This window comes from Micromesistius poutassou (genome assembly GCF_964030765.1).
Source record: "Micromesistius poutassou genome assembly, chromosome: 7".
NCBI lineage: Eukaryota > Metazoa > Chordata > Actinopteri > Gadiformes > Gadidae > Micromesistius > Micromesistius poutassou.
The window spans coordinates 5394608-5415751 of NC_140277.1; the positions used below are offsets into that span (position 1 = coordinate 5394608).

A 21144-nucleotide genomic window follows, 5' to 3' on the forward strand; every position below is an offset into this window, starting at 1 on the left:
TCTCACATGTGTGGTGTATTAAGGTTGAAATGTGTAACAAGAAGGGGTTGATTTACTAGTGGTACATATGATGTGGTTGCACTATAGCATTTCCCTACAGTGACCCCCAATCATACAACACAGAGGTGTGTGTGTGTGTGTGTGTGTGTGGGGGGGGGGGGGGGGGTGAGGGACGTTGAGAGAGAAAAAAAAAAAGCTCAGCGGTTTACGTGTTTACCGTTTGTACCAAGTGAGCAGATTTTTATCTGTGCTACGCTGCCGGCTCCAGGGTAGAGGGGGAATAACGCTTTTGAATGCTCAGCCGAACGGGCAACAATGGGCCCCGGTGTCCAAACAATGTGGCCCCCGGGCCCTGACAGCAGACACAGGACACAGCTGCCAAGGCCGGCCCTCCACTCAGGCTGCCCTCGCTGTCAGGCTCTCGGGCTCTGACAGTACCTGGCACACAGTTTTGTCAACTGTAAGACAGTGGATCCACATGCCACCTCCCATACCAATTCTTTTGATGTAACGTTGTTCTGCCATTCAACTAGATCTAGGTCTGGTCCCCCGGGCTACAAAGCCAGGATCACACAGGCACACATAAGTACCAAAGTAAAGCAACTTCCCAATACAAGCGCTGCATACATAATTTGGTCCCTTCAAATAGATCCAAATTAAGGCTGCATTTAGCTATACTGAAAACTGTTCCAAGTTACTAGCAGATGCCCTTATCACTCACACACCACAGTGACAGGCCGGTCAAGATAGCATCCATTTAATTGAATATGTGTGGACTTAGACAGTGGTGTTTTGTAATTTAAAAGTTTTAATTTAAGCGATACACTCCGTAATAAAACAATAAAGTTTCATAGCCAAATTAAACTAAACCTATGCACACCAGCTTCTCTGATTATCTGAAACGATTGTTTTTCTCAGGTCTGACACTAGCCAGCTAATTCTCTCCGTTCCGAGTGGAACCATAATTTACATCAGCCCACATTGGCCAGTGGGACACAATCTGGCAGACAGGTTTCACTGCTAGCATGTTCAGTTCATGCAACAGCACAGATCGCTGTTCATACATGCTAATATTTGTGTTTTCTGTCAGAGAGATATGCCGTTAGGTGCTCAACCAGAATTTCAACAAGATTGATAAATGCAAATTTTGCAGGGACATGTTCCCGTGGTTGGAATTAGTCGTGGGGTTCAGTGGTGCAGATTTTTTTTAAAACTTATTGCAGAATGTTTTATTTTGTGTTTGTTTTATATATACCTTGTTTGCATTCCTGTACATTCAATCAAAATGTTATGTGTGATCGCAATTTGTTTTGTATGGTTTCCCACTTGTGAATATACCTTGAAGCTGTTTTATGCTTGGTACCCTTAACAAGAAGTCGGCTGTCTCTGTTTTCTAGTAGACTCCTCCATTACCCTGACCACTAAGAGTAAATCTAACCCTCCTTCTTTTTTTCTTTTCTGTGTGTTGCAGGACCGGAATCGGCCCTTTGATGCATTTAGCTTGCACTCTTTGGAGAATTCCTTAATGGATATGATAAGGACTGACCACGACAAAGGTAAACCACACCCTGCCGGTGGCCCACCAATGACTATCGCTGATATAATATGGAGGAATCATTTTGCAGGTTAGGAATATTCATATGTCTGCGATTCTACGGGTTTGTTTTGGCTTCATGGGCACATCACGCATTAACTTTATATTTGATTTGTTTTGTTGTTTCCAATTTTGTTTTGCTCTATTTGCCCCCTGTGCCAACATGGTGTGGATCATCATTTTCATATTAAAAAAAAAATATGCTCAATCTACCTTTGGCCTTACCTGCAAAATTTAGCATGATGATGATTTGAAGTGTATGTTGAGCTGTGCAGTTTGTGCAAATGCACGTTCCCTAGTACACCTGATTGTAGGATCTTCGTTTGGTAATGCATTTTATGTTTTACTATTTCATAAGTGATATTTGTTGTTTGAAAGATAAAATTTGAAGTGGAAATTGCGTTATTAAATCGTAGTAAACAAATTAACATGCCGTACTGCACTATTACATAGACAAGAACACGCATGATAAAAACCAACAAGGAATCAAAGTGCCACAACCTCCTCTTTCCGATGACAATGGAAAGATTTCAGAGGGCGCCAGTATACTGATCCTGTTGCTGTTCTCAGGAACACAGTCTGGTTTCCAACATTACGTGGACAGAGCATTAGGTCATCCTGGCTGGGCTTTTCTTTTCATTAACCTTTTAGAGAGAGCGAGAGATGTGAAGAGGGTAAGATAATGCAGTCTGTGCTGTCCCCCATCTGCCGCCCCTCTCCACCGTCTCCAGTGGGACTGGTTGAATGATTACCCTATCATTGTTTATCATTGTTTACACATATCACTATATTGGTTCATGCAATGTCAGTGAAAGAGTGTAAACAATGATAGTGAACGTTATCATTGTTTACATTGCATGAGGCGAAACAGTGATATGTGTATTAATGGTATTTATGTTTTTATTAAACCAGGTGCTTGATAATCCTATCAGATCGGCAGCCAGAGCTAGGCGCCGCTCCGTCAGCCGTCTATGCTAGGATTTGATCTGCCCTCCTTATCCCCATTGAGACAACAGCTCTGCCCTGGCCTTGTTGTTTCCACTGTACTGGACCACAAGGGCCGGGTTCCCACTTCACAGCATGTATTTACATCTATGTAAAGGTAGTCTCCACGGGGTAGGCCAGCACACGGAGGGTGACAAAAGGCCATGAGTCAGGGACGAGGGACTTACTTCGAAGTTTATCGGGGCAGGATCGCTCAAGTACAGCCTGGGCTATAGCTTGTTCAGCGGCAGGCCAGTGGCCCCACCCACCACTGTTCCACGGCAGGCATTTCTCGCATACTTTCTCATTGTGACCAAAATACTTGTTTTCCCCTTGGGCGTGTTGTTGGTCCCTGTCTGTGTGTGTGTGTGTGTGTATGTATGTGTGCGTGTGTGTCTGTGTTTTTGTGTGAAAAGGCAAGGAGGGGCGCATGTGGTGTGATGAGAATGTGAATAAGGTGTGTATGGTGGGGGGGGGGGGGGGTCTCACTCTCACACATCACACACACACACACACACACACACACACACACACACACACACACACACACACACACACACACACGCAGAAGACTGGCGACCCTTTTGTTTTTGTTATGGCCTTCAAAGTGCTTGAGAATGTCAAAGTGAAAGGGTGCGTGTGTGTGTGTTTCTCAGGGAGGCATCCTGCGTTATGATTGTGAAGCCCTTTTCATCAAAATACAAACCGCCTGTTCAATAAATCTTTAGAGGACAGGAAAGGGAAGCTCTGAGACTGTAACCATGGTGGTGCGGTCCCCAACAAACAGACTACTATTCTATAACACACACACACACACACACACACACACACACACACACACACACACACACACACACACACACACACACACACACACACACACACACACACACACACACACACACATATTACGGTCCCTGAACTGGGTCAGTTGAGCTAATGTGTTGGCACCACCACTCATCCCCCAAATCACCAGCACTACCAGTCACAGTCCTAACACACACACACACACACACACACACACACACACACACACACACACACACACACACACACACACAAACACACTCTGTAGTTGTCACTCACGCTCTGCCAACCGTTGCCTTAGTGACAAGCCTTGCGATGATCATTTCCTGTATAGGCCAACACTCCTATCCTATACATTGGGTGGGAGCCACCTCACTACTAAACATGCACAGCATAGTATTCATTCACTCATTAGGTGAACATAAACCCTCATTTGGATCCTGTGTACAAAACCCCTACCTCCCTTAAAGAAAAAGGGGCCATGTATCTCAACGTCACATCAAAAGCACTCTCACACACACAAACACACACCTTCTGTAGTGTAATTATATGATCCTCATCAAAGTGTCTGTTATAGTTTGCATTGTCATTATCCATTATAACTATGCCACTGGGACTACGCTTGACAGGGATGAAACTGCTCCAGTCATACCGCAATCAACCTCAATTGTAGAACCGTTGACAAAATTGGTTTGCTCTTTCTGCAGAAAAAAAAAATGTAATGAGTTGAAGTATCACACAGGGGTCTTTCATTGTGACCCGCTTGTCTAGATAGGTGTCAGGAAAGGGAGCAGCAGCACACGTAGGTTTACTGCCTGCAAGAAGCATAATATTATTGGACATGTCGTTGGAGTCTTTAGGTCAGTGGACTTTAGTAGTCGTGGGATGACAAACTGCCATTCGGTTGTTTGCCTACGCAAGCCTGTTGACAGGAGCATCGGTCAGTGGATAAGAGGTTGAGCAGCAGGCCTTTTATCTGTGGGGAGAGCAAGAAATGCAAGCGCAGCACAGGTCGATGATTACGAGGAACACCGCATGATTGTGCAAGAGTCTGTCAAAAGTGGCTAGACCTGCTTGTTCAAGTTTCTTCTCAAAACTGTTGAATATTTAAAGACCATCTGGGATTATGTGATTAACTGGTTTCCGTTGGGTATCTGGGTTTGGGCTGAACCTGTCCGCGACCGCATTCCACCCAATCACCCATAGCTCTCTTATAGCACATAGTGGATACATTGGGTAGAAAGGGCACAGTGGTCCGTAACAACTCTCGCTTTCTCACCTGGGTCAATGAGGGGTCACCACCACTTGGCCCGGGGTGAAGGGTCATTCTGCTCCAAACAGCTGGCTGGATCTAAAAACGTAGTCGATGGACTGGACTTGACACCCCCCTCCACCCCAACCTGTGCCCTTTTAAGACGTGTGCAGTTAACAGCACCTCAGAGGATCATTGACAGCGCAAGGGTACTCAGATTTTGACAAAGGGCGGGGGCTGGTCTGTTGTCAGTGGTTAAAGGTGAACTTCTGTCCGCACACACTGCACAGTAGAGCTGTGTGTTTGTTATGGTGGAAAGTCCACGAGTGCCGCTGCAAGCCCGAATGAGCTAATCCAGACGACCACATGCGAAAAAAACAAACAAAACAAGTCTGGACTTGTTCTCTCCCTCGACGTTTGTATCTTTTCCTCATAAGCATTTGAAATGTAACTCAAAACAAATGTACTAACCCTTGGTGGGGTGTAATGGAAGCCTAGAAAGCACAGTACACTGAGGGCTCGGATCTAGGTATTTTTATTCTTACCGTCATCATCTCTACAGTATTTTGGGTTGCAGTGGGAAACGGTCTGACCTCTAGAGATTTGACAGAGATTTGTTCTCTGTTCAGATTAAGGCAGACGATTGAATTGTGCTGTGGTATTATACAATATGTACTCTGGTTTCACAAGTCTGGGCCCCAATCCTTTTAGCTGGATTTCATATATCTTTGGGCCTTTTTTGGCCTAGATATTTCCAACAAACTTTTTCCCCAGGGGGGGCTGACCACCCAAACCCTTACTATGGTGGGCCACATCCCTGCCCCCCCACCCCTCCTCTGGGAGAACTTTGCATAAAGGGATAGAGACGAGAAAGTAGGCCATTCTGACAGAGGGGAGCACACCGGCTAGCCACGGAGCAGGTTTTATAACAGGCCGCTGCTGCCCGCTCAGCCGTGTGTCGGCTTTGCATAAAGCGCACGCCTCTTATCCTGCTCTGGGCTCTTCAATTAAGAATCACTCATCTCTGCGTAACCTTTTTACCAAAGTGCCGCTTATTAATCATGTTCAACACTAGCCAGCCATTGTGTGCTGTGAAGCAGCCTGCCACTCCCTTGATTTCTTGATTGATTGATTGATTGTTTGATTAGGTTACTATCTATGTGTTGGCACATGTAAGCTCCTCTGTCATAACTTCAGCTACGGCCTTCTATTCAGAGGCAGGTATCGGGTAGAGGAGGGGTTTGGCTTTTGCCAGTTACATGCTGTAACGTGGAACCGAGGGGGGGAGCCAAGCAGGGCATTTGCACGGCGGGGTTGGCTCTTCAGGTGTGAGGCAGCCTTGGACCATCTGCTCAAGGCCACATCCAGTGTTTGAGGCCTTCTTGTTCTGTGAACATGTTGTCCTACCAACCACGGCCATCGTGCATTTTTTAAGACGCAGGCCTTTCGCTCGAGTTGAAATAGAAATCTACTAAGAACCAACAATCATTAAAGTTTGAGTTGTTTATGGCTGGTCCATGCTGTTGCAGGGCATGGATGTGTCTTGTTTTAAACAGTAAGGCGAAGGCAGGATGTATGCTTGCCTGGAGGGGCCTCTTAACTTGGTCCTGGATGTCGTTTTATGCAGAAACTCAGGGAAGCCAGAATTGAGCAGTCTCAGCGTCATGTGTTAAGTCTTTTGAGAAATGTGCTGTAGCATTGAGATAAAATGCTACAATGGCTGAGATATACCTATATCTATTGATAATATAATGTTATTAATATTAGACAATTACTGAGAAAACAAAGATTGACAATCTTTGAAAACAAAGATTGAAGCCTGAGTGACAACCGGCTTGTAGGACCTCTATTTTGTTAGCCTATCGTGTGCCAACGGAAACGGTCACCGTAAGGTCAGTGTCCAGTCTTAGATCTTAGACATGCATACACAGGGAGTTGGCCTTGACTCTGCCCCAGGGCCAGGCCAAGGCCCAGCCACCACAAGTCAGGGGAAACCTTGCTGCTCGCTGGAGGAAATGTCAACTAGCGCTAGCCAGCAGCGCGTGGCCCCTGGGGGAAGGCCACTCAACACCAGCAGGGGGGAGGAACGGGAGTAGGGGGGAGCTGAGCTATTTTCAGGGATGAGCAATGGGCAACTGTCTCCCTCTGTCACCAGAACCGCTGATTTAGAGGAAGAGGAAAGTGTGGATCAAAGCTCTTTGTAATCGTCCCGCAGCCTTCATCGCCGTTTGAAAAAGTAAAATGAAAGTACAGTCTTTTGAACGTGATGTCACATAACGCCTTTGGGATTCAAAACGGTGCAATGTGCATATTCTTCTTCTCGCGACCACATTTTATGTCACATCCTAGTGAGTCTTTAACCTGAGGATGTACCTATAGATTAAAGTCATAAAAGTGCAGAAAAAGAGTAGTCAATTGGAGAAATGTCTTCATCTCCAGTGTTGGGTTTCGCGGGATATGGTGCTGCTGACTCTTATTGTCTGTGCATTTGGTGTCCCAAGGTAACACAACCACACTCCCCCGATAACCAGGCTCAAACAGCAGGGCACACACACGCAGCACCAAAGCACCGCCACGTCACACTGCATGTGTGTTTTGTTATTGCATGTGTGTTGCATTCCCCATTAGCCCCACCCGTTCCCTCGGATTATCAGCAGCAATTGGAAGTGAGGAAATCCACATCTGTTAATCTATGAGCCGGGCCACCCCCTCTGAACACCCCCCACCCCCACCCCACCTCACAGGCAGACTCCAGCGTTGCAGTCCCGGAACAGGGAGAAAGAGACTTGGATTTTTTCTAGACCTTCGTGTTACAAAGCCTGCAACGGGCAGGCCTCTCGCATGCAAAGCTAAAAATAGACCACCTGAGTCTGATGTACGTTTTCTGACCAAATATGGGTTTCCAGGTCCTCACCGTCTTCTCTTTTCCTGATCTTTGGCTTTGTTTAAATATTGAGTTTGAACATGGTCATATTTAAACATGCACTACAAATACATTACATTACACAAGCTGCAATAAAAAAACAATTTAAAGTAAGTTAGTAATTCTGGCTGACCGACTTTTGATGATCTCTTCACTTAGTTGCAACGCATTACCTCCCCCGCGCTAGGAAACATCGTTTTAATATTTTATTCAGTCGACAAACGACATAATGGTTTCAGCATGTAGAGTTCAAACACTCATTTATTAAGAAACATGGCCCGGTCCATTCCAGCATAATGGGTTTGTTGTTTGTGGATCCACAAATGGTTCGAGAGAACCTGTGTGCATTGTTAAAGAGCTGCTCTGGGTAGATGTTTGGATTAAGTGGGATTTACATTCACCCTGATGCGGCGCTCATCAAGTTCGCGGGTGGTGCACGCGGGGTCGTGGCATTTACAGTCACGACCTCGCCATAACATCGGTGTGGATGCACAGTGTGTGCAAAATTTCCGAAATCACCAAACAAAACCACCTTCGAGGGCTGGGATGACGTCATCTTCGGTTGGCACCGGATCACGCACAGAGACTATAAATTTGGTTTTAAAGGTGTGGCTCTGAGATCATTTGGCATCATTGGGATGCCAAAAGCACTGAGAGGTTAAGAATGTGTAAAATTCCCAAGGTGATTTTCAGTAGATCCTCTACAAGTAGTCGCCCAGTGCCCTGGCGCATGTATGCTTAATTAACTTTTGTGAAAGTAGTGGCTATTTTGGACAGAAGCTGGCTATTTGGGACAGAAGCTGGCTAAACCAACACATAACCTCATATAACCACAGACCCCACTCCGCCCCCCCCCCCCTCTCGATAAAGCATCATGACAGACCGACCTTTGTTACGTGAGCATTGTAACCAGGGAAGCCTGCACGCTTTGTCAAATCCCCGGCACTATGGCTGCCATTGTTTGTGCATATGTGTGTACAGGATTTGTGAAAGAGAATGAATTGCCTGTTTCCATCCATTTTTTTTTTCTCCTCACATCCACTTAATTTGATTCCCGTGTACAATGTTAACGATTGTGTATTCACGACATGACCAAACTCTCGTTTTTCATGGCGTACACTAGAATGGGCCACAGAAAAAAAAGAGTTGTTGTTCAATTGTGTTTATAAATCATTGCTGCGTATCCACCCCTTATGGAACCTTACGTTGTCATTTTTTTCCCTTTTACAGGACGAATGGGCCTAAATTTTCACCACCCTGGGGCCGACCACATAATGCCATTGAACAGTAAGTAATGCAGGCATTTACTTACACTTTTAATAAGCCCCCTGGCTTCCCCCCCCCCCCCCCACCCCACACACCCTGCCACACCTCGCCACCTCATGACACCAGACCCTCCTGGCAGATGAACACTTTGGCTGACCTTATCTCAAAAGTCCCAGCTGGGCTTTCCAGAAGCAGTCAGGGATTCTCCTCTTCCCCCCGCTATCTGCTGTAAGCCAGCATGTGACACGTTTAAAGTCCTAACCATTGAGTGCTCTATGCCTACGTTTCCATCTGTTTTTATCGCACCTCATTGGCTTGGGATTGGCTTTAAGGTTAACCAAACACCAAAGACAGTCCTCTCCGCATCGTTGGAATCACTGGTGTTTAAAGGTCCCATGACATGCCACCAGGTGTGGTGTGATTAACCGAAACAAGCATCACAGGGTGGCGTGTCCACCTAGATGTGTGACAGATAGATGAACAACGTTTGCTGCAGTCCACTGGGTAGGCTGGTAGACTGATCTATCCAGTACACATCTAGGTGGACATGCCCACTTGTGATGTCATAAGGGGCAGATTTCCGAAACGGCTTGTAACGGCTAATCACACCACACCTGTGTGGCTTGTCATGGGACCTTTAATGTGTGACATCACCTGCTACAGTTTTTTCCAACCAATCAGGGACAAGTGATATCAGCTGCCGGCACTCATTGTGTCTGGAGTAGTGAGGTTGGCTGTTTTGGTTCTTTTTAAGTTCGGAAAACATCTGCGTGTTGGAACAAAATGCTTTTCTTTTTATTGCCAAAAGAATACCACACACACACACACACACACACACACACACACACACACACACACACACACTTGTGGTGGGGGCTGAAACTGAGCAGAGCAGCAGACACCCCCCATTCATCATCCCCCGTGGCCTCAGCCAGCCTCTGCTCTCTAAGCCGTACTCCAGTCGGTGTCTATTTGGATCTCTCTCTAGTTCAAAGTCAGAGTGGCTGCCCGGCTACCCTGCTCGTTCCCACCCTCCCTCTCTCTCTCGCTCTCCCGAAGACGTATTGTTGCACACCACGGAGCCTTGACTTGTTCTCCCAACACTGGACTCCTCCATCGCACCCCCCCTCACCCCCCGCTCCTCTTCCTCCTCCTACTCCTCTCCCAGTTGCTAGGAGCCTTTGTCTATGGCAAGGTTAGCTAGGCGTCATGGCACACAGCCCATTCCTACCAAGTGGAGGGCCTGCGATGGCTTTAAAGGAGGTTAAGCCTGAGTTGAGGGCGATTCACAGAGCAGATCTCCCCCTTTAGGAGAGGCTGACCAGGGAAGTCACACAATGGGACGGCTCCAATGCCCCAGTCCAATCTATAAACATATATTTTTATTCTTTGAAGAAATGAGCGTCTGTTGTGGGGCAGATGAGTTCTAGGAGCGATAAAAAAGGGGGTTTGGGTCAGTGTGTTATTACCAGTGAGTCCCTCATAGCTCATGATCCCTCCGGCTCCCGACACAGGCACCATGGGCAGTCAGTCCTCCACTGTTTGTTTTGATTACACTTCCCAGACTTCATTCTGTCTGTTTGGCTGGTTCCAATTGAAGTCACAGCAAGACTCCAGCAGATTTTGCGGGGAAGAAGAGATACAGACCCCCTTGAAACAATAAGTTATGTGCAATTCCAAAAAACAGGGCTTACCCTATAGCCTTTTAGATATGTGGGAAAAATCAAGTCAAAGTCAATTTAATAAACCGGGAGGAAAAGGGTATTGAGAAAAGTTAAGGAGCTGGAGGGTACTGAAATCGTACTTTTCGTGCGAATCGTGGACTCAATAAAGTTGGGCAACGAGACTTTTGTTATCGGTGATAGTTTTTCCGTCGCCCTACAGGAGATAAGGGTGGTGACTAAATCACCACCTCCTGAGCTGCATAGCCCTCTCCTCCCCACGTCCCTGCAGTTAACGCACGCCACAGGACAACATTGAGGTTTCCACTCCGCCCGGGCTGGCCCTCGCTGACCACAGAGCCCAACACTTAATGTTCCACCAGGGGCCGTGCTAATGGCTAAACCCCGCCGCGGCCCTGCGTCTCCACGGCCGCCCTAATCGTGAAGGCGCACACTGGCTTAGCACGCGCGCCACACATTTCCAGATTGTTTACAGCCATTATGATCCTGGGGGTATGCGATGGCGAACCGCGTCATGTTCCCCAAATATATCCGGCCCACGTACGTGCCTGGAAACCTTTTCCTCTCTCTCTCTCTCTCTCTCTCTCTCTCTCTCGCTCTCTCGCTCTCTCTCGCTCTCTGTCTCTCTCTGCCTTTGGCCTTGTGTGTGTCGCTTCATGCTTTATCTCTCTCTCTCCATGCAGTCCCTGTAATGTGCTATATAACAGGGGGCATGTGCAGTGGTTTTAGCGGGGACAGAGGGTGCTCCTAATACTCTACGCAGTAAAACTAAAGGTGTTAAGCCCTTATGAGGTGTCATCGTTGCCTTGGATGGTCACGTTGCTAGGTTTCATGTTCTCGTGGGGGTTGTGTTTTTACGATATGAATTACGACGAAACCCATGTCTGTGTATCTCTTTCTTCTCTTCCCTAACCCCCCCCCCCCTCCCACTCCCCCCCCCCCCCCACCCCTACCTCCACCCCCACCACCCCCCCTTCCTTCCTACTCACTCCCCCTCAACTCTCTCCTTCCCCTGCTGAACCACAAGCAGCCAGGAGCTATGGCCGCAGAAGAGGTAAAGTGTGGGCACCGTCCCCCCGGGGCTTCTGCTTGCCATAATGATGGGGTGGGGGGGGGGGGGGGGGGGGGGTTGGTCCGGGGTCCGGGGTGGCATGAGCTCAATCGCTAGCTCCCTGGGCACCTTGCTGATTTTGCCATGATTGATTGGGAGGTGGGGGAAGGTGGAGCATTTCATCTGGGATGTGAATAAACGGAACTCACATGAACCTCTCCGTCTATTTGCATACAATTGAGGTGCGCTGATGGACCCCTCGAGTTGGCTTATTTAAATTTGAATGTGGTTCAGATTGCCTGATGGTGAAATACATCCCAAAAAAGACGATCTGTTAATTGAATTCCCTCTCCTGTGAATCAGCCCTTACCCTGTGATTCTCTTTTGAAACGTGAATGTCAGAATCTTCCATCAACCTTTTATACTAAGCAATAGGAGATGGTAATATTTTAATGGTAAAATGATTGGAATATTCCTGATAATGCATGTTCCTTCTCTGGCGTCCTTGATGCTGACAGACACCCAAGGCAAAATCAACCTACCATAAAAATGTTTTATGGAACAATTTATTGCTCATCTGCTTTCAGCTGATACAAAATTAACTCTGTGTGAATGTCGTTTCAAACGTGATCCATTTCCTAAAGGGCAAATATGTGTGGTGTGGACTTAAGATAGTGGTGTGGTGTTGGAGTGAACTTAACTAATCATGGATTTCTTCAGTTGAAAGATATCCGGGCTGTGTGTCATTATATCCCATGAATGCTATATTATCTTGACCAAGATAATGTGCATACACTTCACAAAGCTAACGTTGGATATGTACTGTACATTAAGTATAGGGGCAAATAGATACATCTGTAAGGTGTGGATTTGCATTTCAATGTTAATTCATTATAATAACAGTAATTTAGACTGAATGTACTGGGAATCTTAATTGAGGTATTGTAATTGTCTTTAATCTACTGAAATGTCTAATGGCAAACTCTCACTCTGATGTCTTTTACTTTACTTTTTTTTACTGACCTTTTACTAGTTTTCTAAGAATCAAGTTAGGACCTGACAATCAGATCCTAGCCTTGGGGAGAGCGGGGGACAGCTGTTCAGTTTTGGGATTGGGGTTAAGACAGTAGGCACAACTGAAGCATCCCAATGAGAGGCCTATTGTATCCTATAACCTTTGACCTTCGAGCTGTGGACATTTTATCACAATTCTACAAATGATGATGAGATCAGGAATCAATGGACAATCAATTGACAATTGATACCACAATTAATTCTGTGAAATTGGAACATGTTTTTAATTCATAGTTCATTGTAGCAGTATCCTCATTGGTAACCAATCAATGTCCTTATTGGTTACCAATCAGTGTGGATATTTGACTGAACCATGTGACCTGCCATTGTTAATCAGGTTGTGTGACATGCAGCCATTTTGACCATTTGGTGTGTTAATCAAGATGTAAAACAAATAATGTGTATGTGATTTGAAAGTCTGGAATGGGGCAAACCACAATTTCCATCGGTTGGAAACAGATTGCTCTTGAGCACAACGAATGTTGTTCTTATTTAAAGCCCTTCTCCAGTTATAACAAGACCCTGATTAACAAAGTAACATTAAATAACATGACTCCTTCCGGCCTCATTTTTGGACTTAAAATAATCTCCCATTTTATGACCACTATCTAACGACTATACAGGCACGGTCAATATTTGAGGAAGTGGACATGACTGGACTGGGCTTTAAGTGAGCTGTGTGTTTGTTCCTAATGGAGATAAACGAGGTCTTCGGTATTGACTTAACACTTATCCGTACAACCCCACCTCCTCTCTTACACTTTCTCCCTTTACACTCGTTCACCCCTCTGTCTCTTCTCTCTCCCTCTGCCTCATCTCTCCTCCTATGTCTTATTTCTCTCTTTCTATGTCTCTTCTTACCTCTCTCTTCCTATGCGTTGTCTCTTTCCCCGGGTCTTATCTCTCTTTCTATCCTCCCCAGGTCGCTCATCTCTTTTCCCCTTCGAGGACGGTTTCCTTGACGACGGCCACGGTGACCCCTCACTGACCCCGGGCCTGAACTCGCCGACCCGCTGTCAGAACGGAGAGCGCATGGAGCGTTACTCCAGGAAGGTGTTTGTTGGAGGCCTTCCCCCCGACATAGACGAAGGTGGGTCCTAGGGCTCCACTGAACTGGGGTGAGGGTTAGAACTAGGGTCCTGGTGTCCTCTGTTCTAGCACCTCTCTGCATGCGCTGTGTAGCCAAGCACTGCTGGGAACACACACCGTACTGGTACTGGTACTTCCGGTTGGTGCACTTGTGGTTTCGGATAATGGGCTGAGCAGTATTCATGAATTAAATACTTTCTCCATCTCCACCCTGCTCCACCCACAGACCATAGTGTACAGCGCTGTCAGGCTGCGGGCATGTTGCCAAACCTGTCACTGCGGGTTGAGTCTGGAGCTTCTGTAACATAATTATTAGCTTCTTTTGAGTTGAGGCCTTTTATTGGCTGCCTGCTCAGAGGTGTCATGTGGTTTGACTTAGGGGAAGTGAGGCTAATTGCGTTCTGGTGTATTTATTTAATTACTTTGTGTAATGTCTTTAATTTATGATTACTATTATTATTATTAATTGTCAGAGGACTATGTCTCTCTAAAGGTTCTCTCTAAATGATACTATAGAACTTGGTTTCATAAGGAGTAAAGAGCGCCCAAAGCAGCAGTGACACTGTTACAGAATGTGGACTTTCCCTCCCTTTCCATGCACATGCTCCATGGAACATGCAGAACCATGATTAACATACAGAACCAGGACAAACATGCAGTACCATGATTAACATGCAGAACCAGGGTTAATATGCAGTACCATGATTAACATGCAGAACCAGGGTTAATATGCAGTACCAGGGTACAATAATGGACAACATACAGTACAATGATGAACTGTAGCATAATGGGCAGGATTATGCAGGGCTGTTTGATCGATCATTTGGCGGGATTCACTTTGGTGGAAAGAAGGATAAATAATGCTGGAATAAGTGCTGGCTTTCATCCCGGCAAAAAATAACAATGACTTGCATTTTTTTTCTTTTGCATTTTTCTTTATTCTTCTATGTAGCCAAATCCTGACACACACACGCACACACAAACTAACTACTAGATTAGACTGGATTATTTTTCTAAAATGAATGAACATATTGATAACGATATTGGCTATAATAATGACTCATGATATTGTGTGGTTGCCAGTGTGCCAATTCAAAGCAAAAATAGACACTGTCTCTACCGATGCCTCACAGGTGCTTGGGGTACTAAAGCCACACAGAGTAATTGTTGACAAATGCTCCAATGTGATTTATGTTCTTCTTTGTAACTCTTGCCCTCTCTGTCTCGCTATCTTACCCTCTCTCACTCCCTTTCTCTCTGTTGCTCTCTCTCTCTCTCCCTCTTGCTCTCTCTCTCTCTCACTCTCTCTCGCTCTCTCTCTCTCGCCCGCTCTCTCGCTCACCATCAGATGAGATCACCAACAGTTTCCGTCGCTACGGGCACCTGGTGGTCGACTGGCCCCACAAAGCGGAGAGCAAGTCCTACTTTCCCCCGAAAGGTGAGCGGCGCTTTTTTCCCCGGAGAAAGACAGCCTCGGTGAAAAAGCGAAGCTGTATGTGAAAAGCTTGAGAAGTACCTCATCATAGACAGCCTTCGAATTTGTGATTTCACTGGTCAATTGACATTTTTTGTTTTTTTGCAATGGCAAAAAAACTTTTTTCTTCCACCCTCTCAAAGTTTTCTGAAGAGGTCATGTTACCAACAGTTTGTAACTCCTGCTGGGGTTGGAACGAGATGTCTTGTTTTTCCAAGGAACCCTGTGTCGACACCTCATGTGCACACGCACGCACACGCACACACACACACGCACACCAGTGAAGATACTGAAGATCTGTGGGAACGCTGTGGTGTTGGTTGAGAGTAGCCGAGGGCAGTGTGTGGTGACAGGGTGGGACTCTGGCCAGGTAGTCGCTCTACCAAGCCGCTCTACAAGCTAGCAGCTCATAAAAAAAGCAGCCATCCTCCAAGGCAAATGAGTGAATGATCTCTCTGTGCGTGACAGGTTCCTCCACTTTGGATTTTTAACATGGCTTCCACGTAAAGTGGCCATCAAACCCGGGTCTCTTTGTCTCATATGACCTGTGTCCTTCTAACCTTGAGCGGATGGAAGACAGTTGTCAGTCTCCCCTCTCATTCGTGTTGTGCTGTTGGTTGTGTGTCTCTGGACAGCTCTGAAAGGGGTTTTCTGTGGAGGGATGACTCACGCTATGGGTCCGAATCCAAGGCTAGCCCTGAGACACTGCTTAAATAGCAAGCCGAGGGCTAGCAACCACTCACGGTTTATAGTCATCCTCATATCCCCATTTACTCCTTCACTTCATTAAATGGTATGCACATTCGGTTTGAGATTATTAATGTCACTTTCTTAAGTCCATGTCAGAAGAAGCATTTGAAATGGATACGGCCCAGAGAGGAAGACATGGGTAATGGACAGCTGAATAGACAGACCAGTGCATGCTAGTCCTCAGCGTCGCTGGCAATCCTGGCCCCTGTTTGTCTGTGCCCTTTCACCGAAGAAAGGAAAAGTCATTGGTGTGTGTGCACTCACTGACACCTGCTCTCATCGGCCAATCTTGGCGTCACCGGAGGCACTAAATTTGAAATGTTAGGGAGCTATTTCTGCCGCCGCTCGTGCAGTCGAGAGGGGGATGCGGCAGACGCTCCATCAGTGGGAGGAAGCCTCAGGTGGCAGGCGGGCTGTTTAATATGTCTGCCGCATGGGAACATCAGCACTGCTAGTGCCGAGTGGCTCAAGGTGTGAGGTATGCCCCCCCCACCCCCCCACCCCCAGTGAGTGGTACGAGATGGAGTCATGGTCGTTTCCACGGTTACATTCCACTTTGTTGTCTTAGCATTCAATCCAATTTGTGTTCCGAGTGTGTAACTAACCTGGGGGATTCGTCAAATTGTTATTATTAGTGACGGCTCATTTCATTTCACACACTACGCATGCACAAGGGCGTGCGTGTGTGCACACACACACACACACACACACACACACACACACACACACACACACACACACACACACACACACACACACACACACACACACACACACACACGCACACACTCACATGCCACCTCGTCCGTGATGATGCCCCAAGGGAGCTGTGTTTAAACATATGCTCATGTCTGCTGTGCCCGGGCATCCTCCATCTTCATCATATAAGCCATCGGCGACAAGGTGTTTGTTCATGTACCAAATCACCGTTTCATGGCCCCTCTGTTGTGGTCTGTTCAGTCTCTCACCCACTCTCTCTCTCCCTCCATATCGCTCCCTCTAGATCTACGTATATCCATATCCTCGCTCAAATGTCCTCTCTCGCCTACCCATCTATGTCTCATTTAGTTAGTTAGTTCTTGTTTTTGGTCTTACTTATTTTTAACTGGATGGTGACTGTGAGATGTTTTGGAACATTTGCCTGTTTGCGTGCATGCCAGGTTTAAGTGTCTGACTCTGCATCTTAGAACCTCTTCTATGCCGTTAAACACATCTCTCTAAGCCTGCAATGAAAATGCAATGCAATTATGTTTCTTCTTTTATATATTAAATTTTGGCATGTTTTCTGAACTTGGTATCCAGCAGTAAATTATATTTTAAGAGCCAGAAGTTCAGACAGAGAGCCAGAGCAGTTTTTTTGGCATGGCTCGCAGCAGTATTCAGCAGGCTATTCGTGAAGTCACTAGCGTCTCGTCACATCTGGTTTCACAAGATTTCCTCGAACCCTCTCTGGGTGGAAACGAACACACCAGCTCCTGGGCACAAGAGAGCTCCTCTTCAAGGGAGTGAAGTGGCTCTCGTCATGCTAGCCTGAACTAGTGGTAAACATCAGAATTATTAAGTGGCTGGTCTTCATTGAACACCCTCCATTTTCCTCACATTAAAACAACGTTATATGTGGCCGCTTGTATGTGCCTTCAGTGCTTAAACGACGTGTGTTAAATGCAGTTTGGTATCTTGGCTGTTCAATCCACACTTGTTAATCTCGTACCCACAACCCCCTGTTTCCATCAGCGCATTCTGAAGCCCAGGTAGCGCCTAGCGTCATAGCGGTAACTTCCTGGCTACGTTTAACAGTTTGCCACTGAGACCCTTTGTTGTTAACAACCGTAAATTGTCCACAGGTGTTACAACCACTGAGGTCAACATTTTCTTCCCCCCCCCCTGCTCCACACACCACTGGAGGGTAGATTCTACGTTCTCTGCTCTCAGGTGGCTGGAGAGGGAATGATTACAGACAGTTAGTTAGTCATCAGTCACTGGTCTCCCCCTGTCTTAGGGGCTTAGTGGGCAGGCTAGTGGGCCTACCTACGTGTCTGCCCCGCTCCCTGTCAGACTGCTGGCAGCGGGCAGCCACAAAGTCCTGGTACGTCTCAGGCACGAGCCACTGCAGGTCTGCACTCGCATCCTCCTCCTCCTCCTCCTCCTCCTCCTCCTCCTCCTCCTCCTCCTTCCCGCACTGTGGCGACGTAAGGCTCTGCAGTGCGCAGGGAGACAGACTCGCTGAAATACTTGACTCAACGTTGTGGGTTGTGTTTCTCCTTTTTATGGCATTAGTGTTTATTCTAAAATGCTGTGGCATCGTCAGTGTCAAAGTTATCAGTGATGGTTGGACTTGCAGGAGCCCCTTCAAATTAAGCGTGAAACAAAGGTTAATTGTAGCTGATGTCTAGGCTGTGGTTAACAAGCAAGTAACTTTCTCCTTATATTAGATTTGTACAACAAAGACCGTTGAGAGTTTGAGACGGAATGCGTACGTGAATCACACGCATTGAAAATGTGCATGGAAAATTTGCATCCATGAAGAGATGGATCCTAACCTGATAAGATATGAAAGAAGAAGGTTAATGCTATATGCTATAAGTGTAAAATAGATTAACGGTGGCTTTAAATACTGACTCCCCCATACCCTTCATTTCCCCTTACATCCCCTTAATGTCAGCGCTGTGTGCTAGCTAGCTAGGCCGTACAACCTCCAAGTGCTACAAGTACAAACTCCCTCTTACCCCCTCTTTTCCTTTCATCTTCCACCGTCTTACCCATTTTCTCCCTTTCTCTCTCCTTCTCTCCCATCCATCGCCTGATTATAGTGTCCCTTATCCCTCTTTTCATTTTGTCAATTCGTGTGTCATCTGTGTACCTTTTTAATTTAGAAACTACATGGTATAACCCCCCACTCCCCCCTCCTCCCTCCCTCCTCCCTCCCCCCTCCTCTGCAGCCCCAGAACAGACTGTTCCCTCTTGCAGGCTATGCGCTGTTTCACTGCCATTTTGTTCTTTATAAGGCTGCTGCTATTTCTTTTAGGGAGAGAGAGAGAGTGTAGCGCGGTGCCGAAACCCAAATCATACTCAAGTGTGCAGAATGATTTGGAGATTCCCAATGGACTTTGCTATCTTATTTAGATTGTTATTATAGAGGTGGAGAGAAAGGAGTCAAAGCCGACGACTGATAGTCCAACGAACGCTCAGGGAGCACGACTGACATGCGTCTGAAGTGACTTTCTTTATGGACCGCACGTCGGAACGGAGCACGCCCACGAGCGTAGCACTGAGAGGTGGAAACAAGCACCTGTAGTGAATGGTCAACTGTCACAGCTGCAGTATCACGAGTCTCTCCTTTAGAGTAAAGGAGAGGCGAACGTGACGTATCTTAGGGTGCTGGCACTACAGGTGTGCTGGTCAGTGAAATCACCTGGGGTATGTCCCACCTGTATGCATACTGTGTGCAACAGTGCGTACTTTGTAAAGGGTAGCTGCAGTACGTACTACAAGTAAAAAAGAAAAAGTCTGCTTTGATTTGGAACGCTGCCTACAGTAAGGTGAGCCTCGGATGGAGCCTGTGAGCTAGAGTGGCCCCAGGTCTGGGCTGGTGTATTGGAGCAATATCACACGGGAGGGAGTGCTGCTATACGGAATATCCTTCTACTTTGCTTCTAGGAAACAGTTCTAAAAGTGTAATTTATTGGTTGACAGTATTAAACTACAACAGTTTATGATATGTTTGATTACATAATCATTTATTTGGCTCCGCCAACGCAAATTGTTTTTCAGTTGGCCTGGGATTGGACTGTTGCCAAGCAACACATAAACATTTTCAGGAACCCTAGCTTGCGACTTTGTGTGGGTCTCCACGATACGGCAGGCCAGGGATGAAGACGTCTCCTCGCTGGCTCACCTCCCATGTTTCTAATTAAGGTGTCATTTGTCCTTTGTCCCAAAAAGACACCATGCTCAATCATTTATTCCCAGGCTCTCAAAAGATACCCAAACAATCGACTTGTCAGCTTCTCTTGTTCTCCAACTCTATTAATCATCACATACAGTATGCAAACAGTATAACTAAACACAGGACGAGGGCGGGCCTATCGTAGACCTTCCAATCATTACCTGTTCTCTAGCTCATACAATTCCTCCCCTGTGTGACCTACTGGGTTACCGTTATGAGAAGGAGACAACTACAAACAGCCTTCTATTTAAGTCGATAGCGGGATGTTATAGGGTGAGATCGGCACACAGACCAGTTGGTCTTTTGAGGATCTATTGGTTGACCGGTGAATGAAATAAGGCTATTCGATGCTAGTCCCATGCTAGTTTATTGAGGAGTCATGATGGACGCCTGGAGACCAGGGAGAGGTCAGAGAGAGGTCTGGCAGGGAGGGGGATGAGCACAGGGTGAGGGTGAAACCATATTCGCTGTTACTGGAATTTGTTTTCACCAGCCTCCTTATATATATCATGTTCATTAATCTGTATATTTCCATTTATTGTGCAACCGCTGAAATAGGAGCCTGTTTAGAGTCACTTTGGTGGCCATGTATCCCAATGAGCTCCCGATGAGCTAAAGACTTACGACGTTGATGTTGATGTAATTAGCGGTTATTAGAAACACCTGTATGGCGGAGGGATACATGTATAGTTAAACGTCCCAGTGCTGTTGTTGCTGCTCTATATCCGCACTCAGTGAATGCGTCTTGTCCAATCAGATTACTCTGTCGGAGCTCACTGTTGTATAATGAAGTGTTGAAGGCAGTGGAAACTATATTCTCGTTGGTGCCCCAGGCCTGTTTGGACTGCCAGCTCGTTCTGCGACGTGTGCTACACCTAATGCCTCTGGGTATGAGCTGAAACACACACACACACACACACACACACACACACACACACACACACACACACACACACACACACACACACACACACACACACACACACACACAAAAACATGTGTGCTTGTGTAGGCCTACCTGTTTTTCTGTTTTCTATTGATGCCCTTTCATCATCCACCCTGCTTTCATTTCTCCTCTCCCTCCATGCCTATAAATATCACAAAGTGAACAACATTCACAGGTGTGTGTGTGTGTGTTTGTGTGTGTTTGTGTTTGTGTGCTCATACACCAGTCGACTGGCCTTTCCGTATTTCTTTCTTTTGCTCCTCTCATCATCTGCAGATGATCCACTCAGGCGTGGAGTAAAACATG

The 21144-nt window shown here is 46.5% G+C and overlaps 1 protein-coding gene across 1 annotated transcript in view; it reads left to right on the top strand.

Annotated features, from left to right (window-relative positions):
- The window catches only part of cpeb3 (cytoplasmic polyadenylation element binding protein 3), a gene marked incomplete at its 5' end in the record, with an annotated part of 38400 nt that overhangs the window by 4149 nt on the left and 13107 nt on the right, over positions 1 to 21144 (top strand). The window contains 5 exon segments of the mRNA XM_084470882.1: positions 1472 to 1625; positions 8791 to 8847; positions 11539 to 11562; positions 13556 to 13723; positions 15071 to 15160. Coding sequence (XP_084327008.1) covers positions 1472 to 1625; positions 8791 to 8847; positions 11539 to 11562; positions 13556 to 13723; positions 15071 to 15160 — 493 coding nt within the window.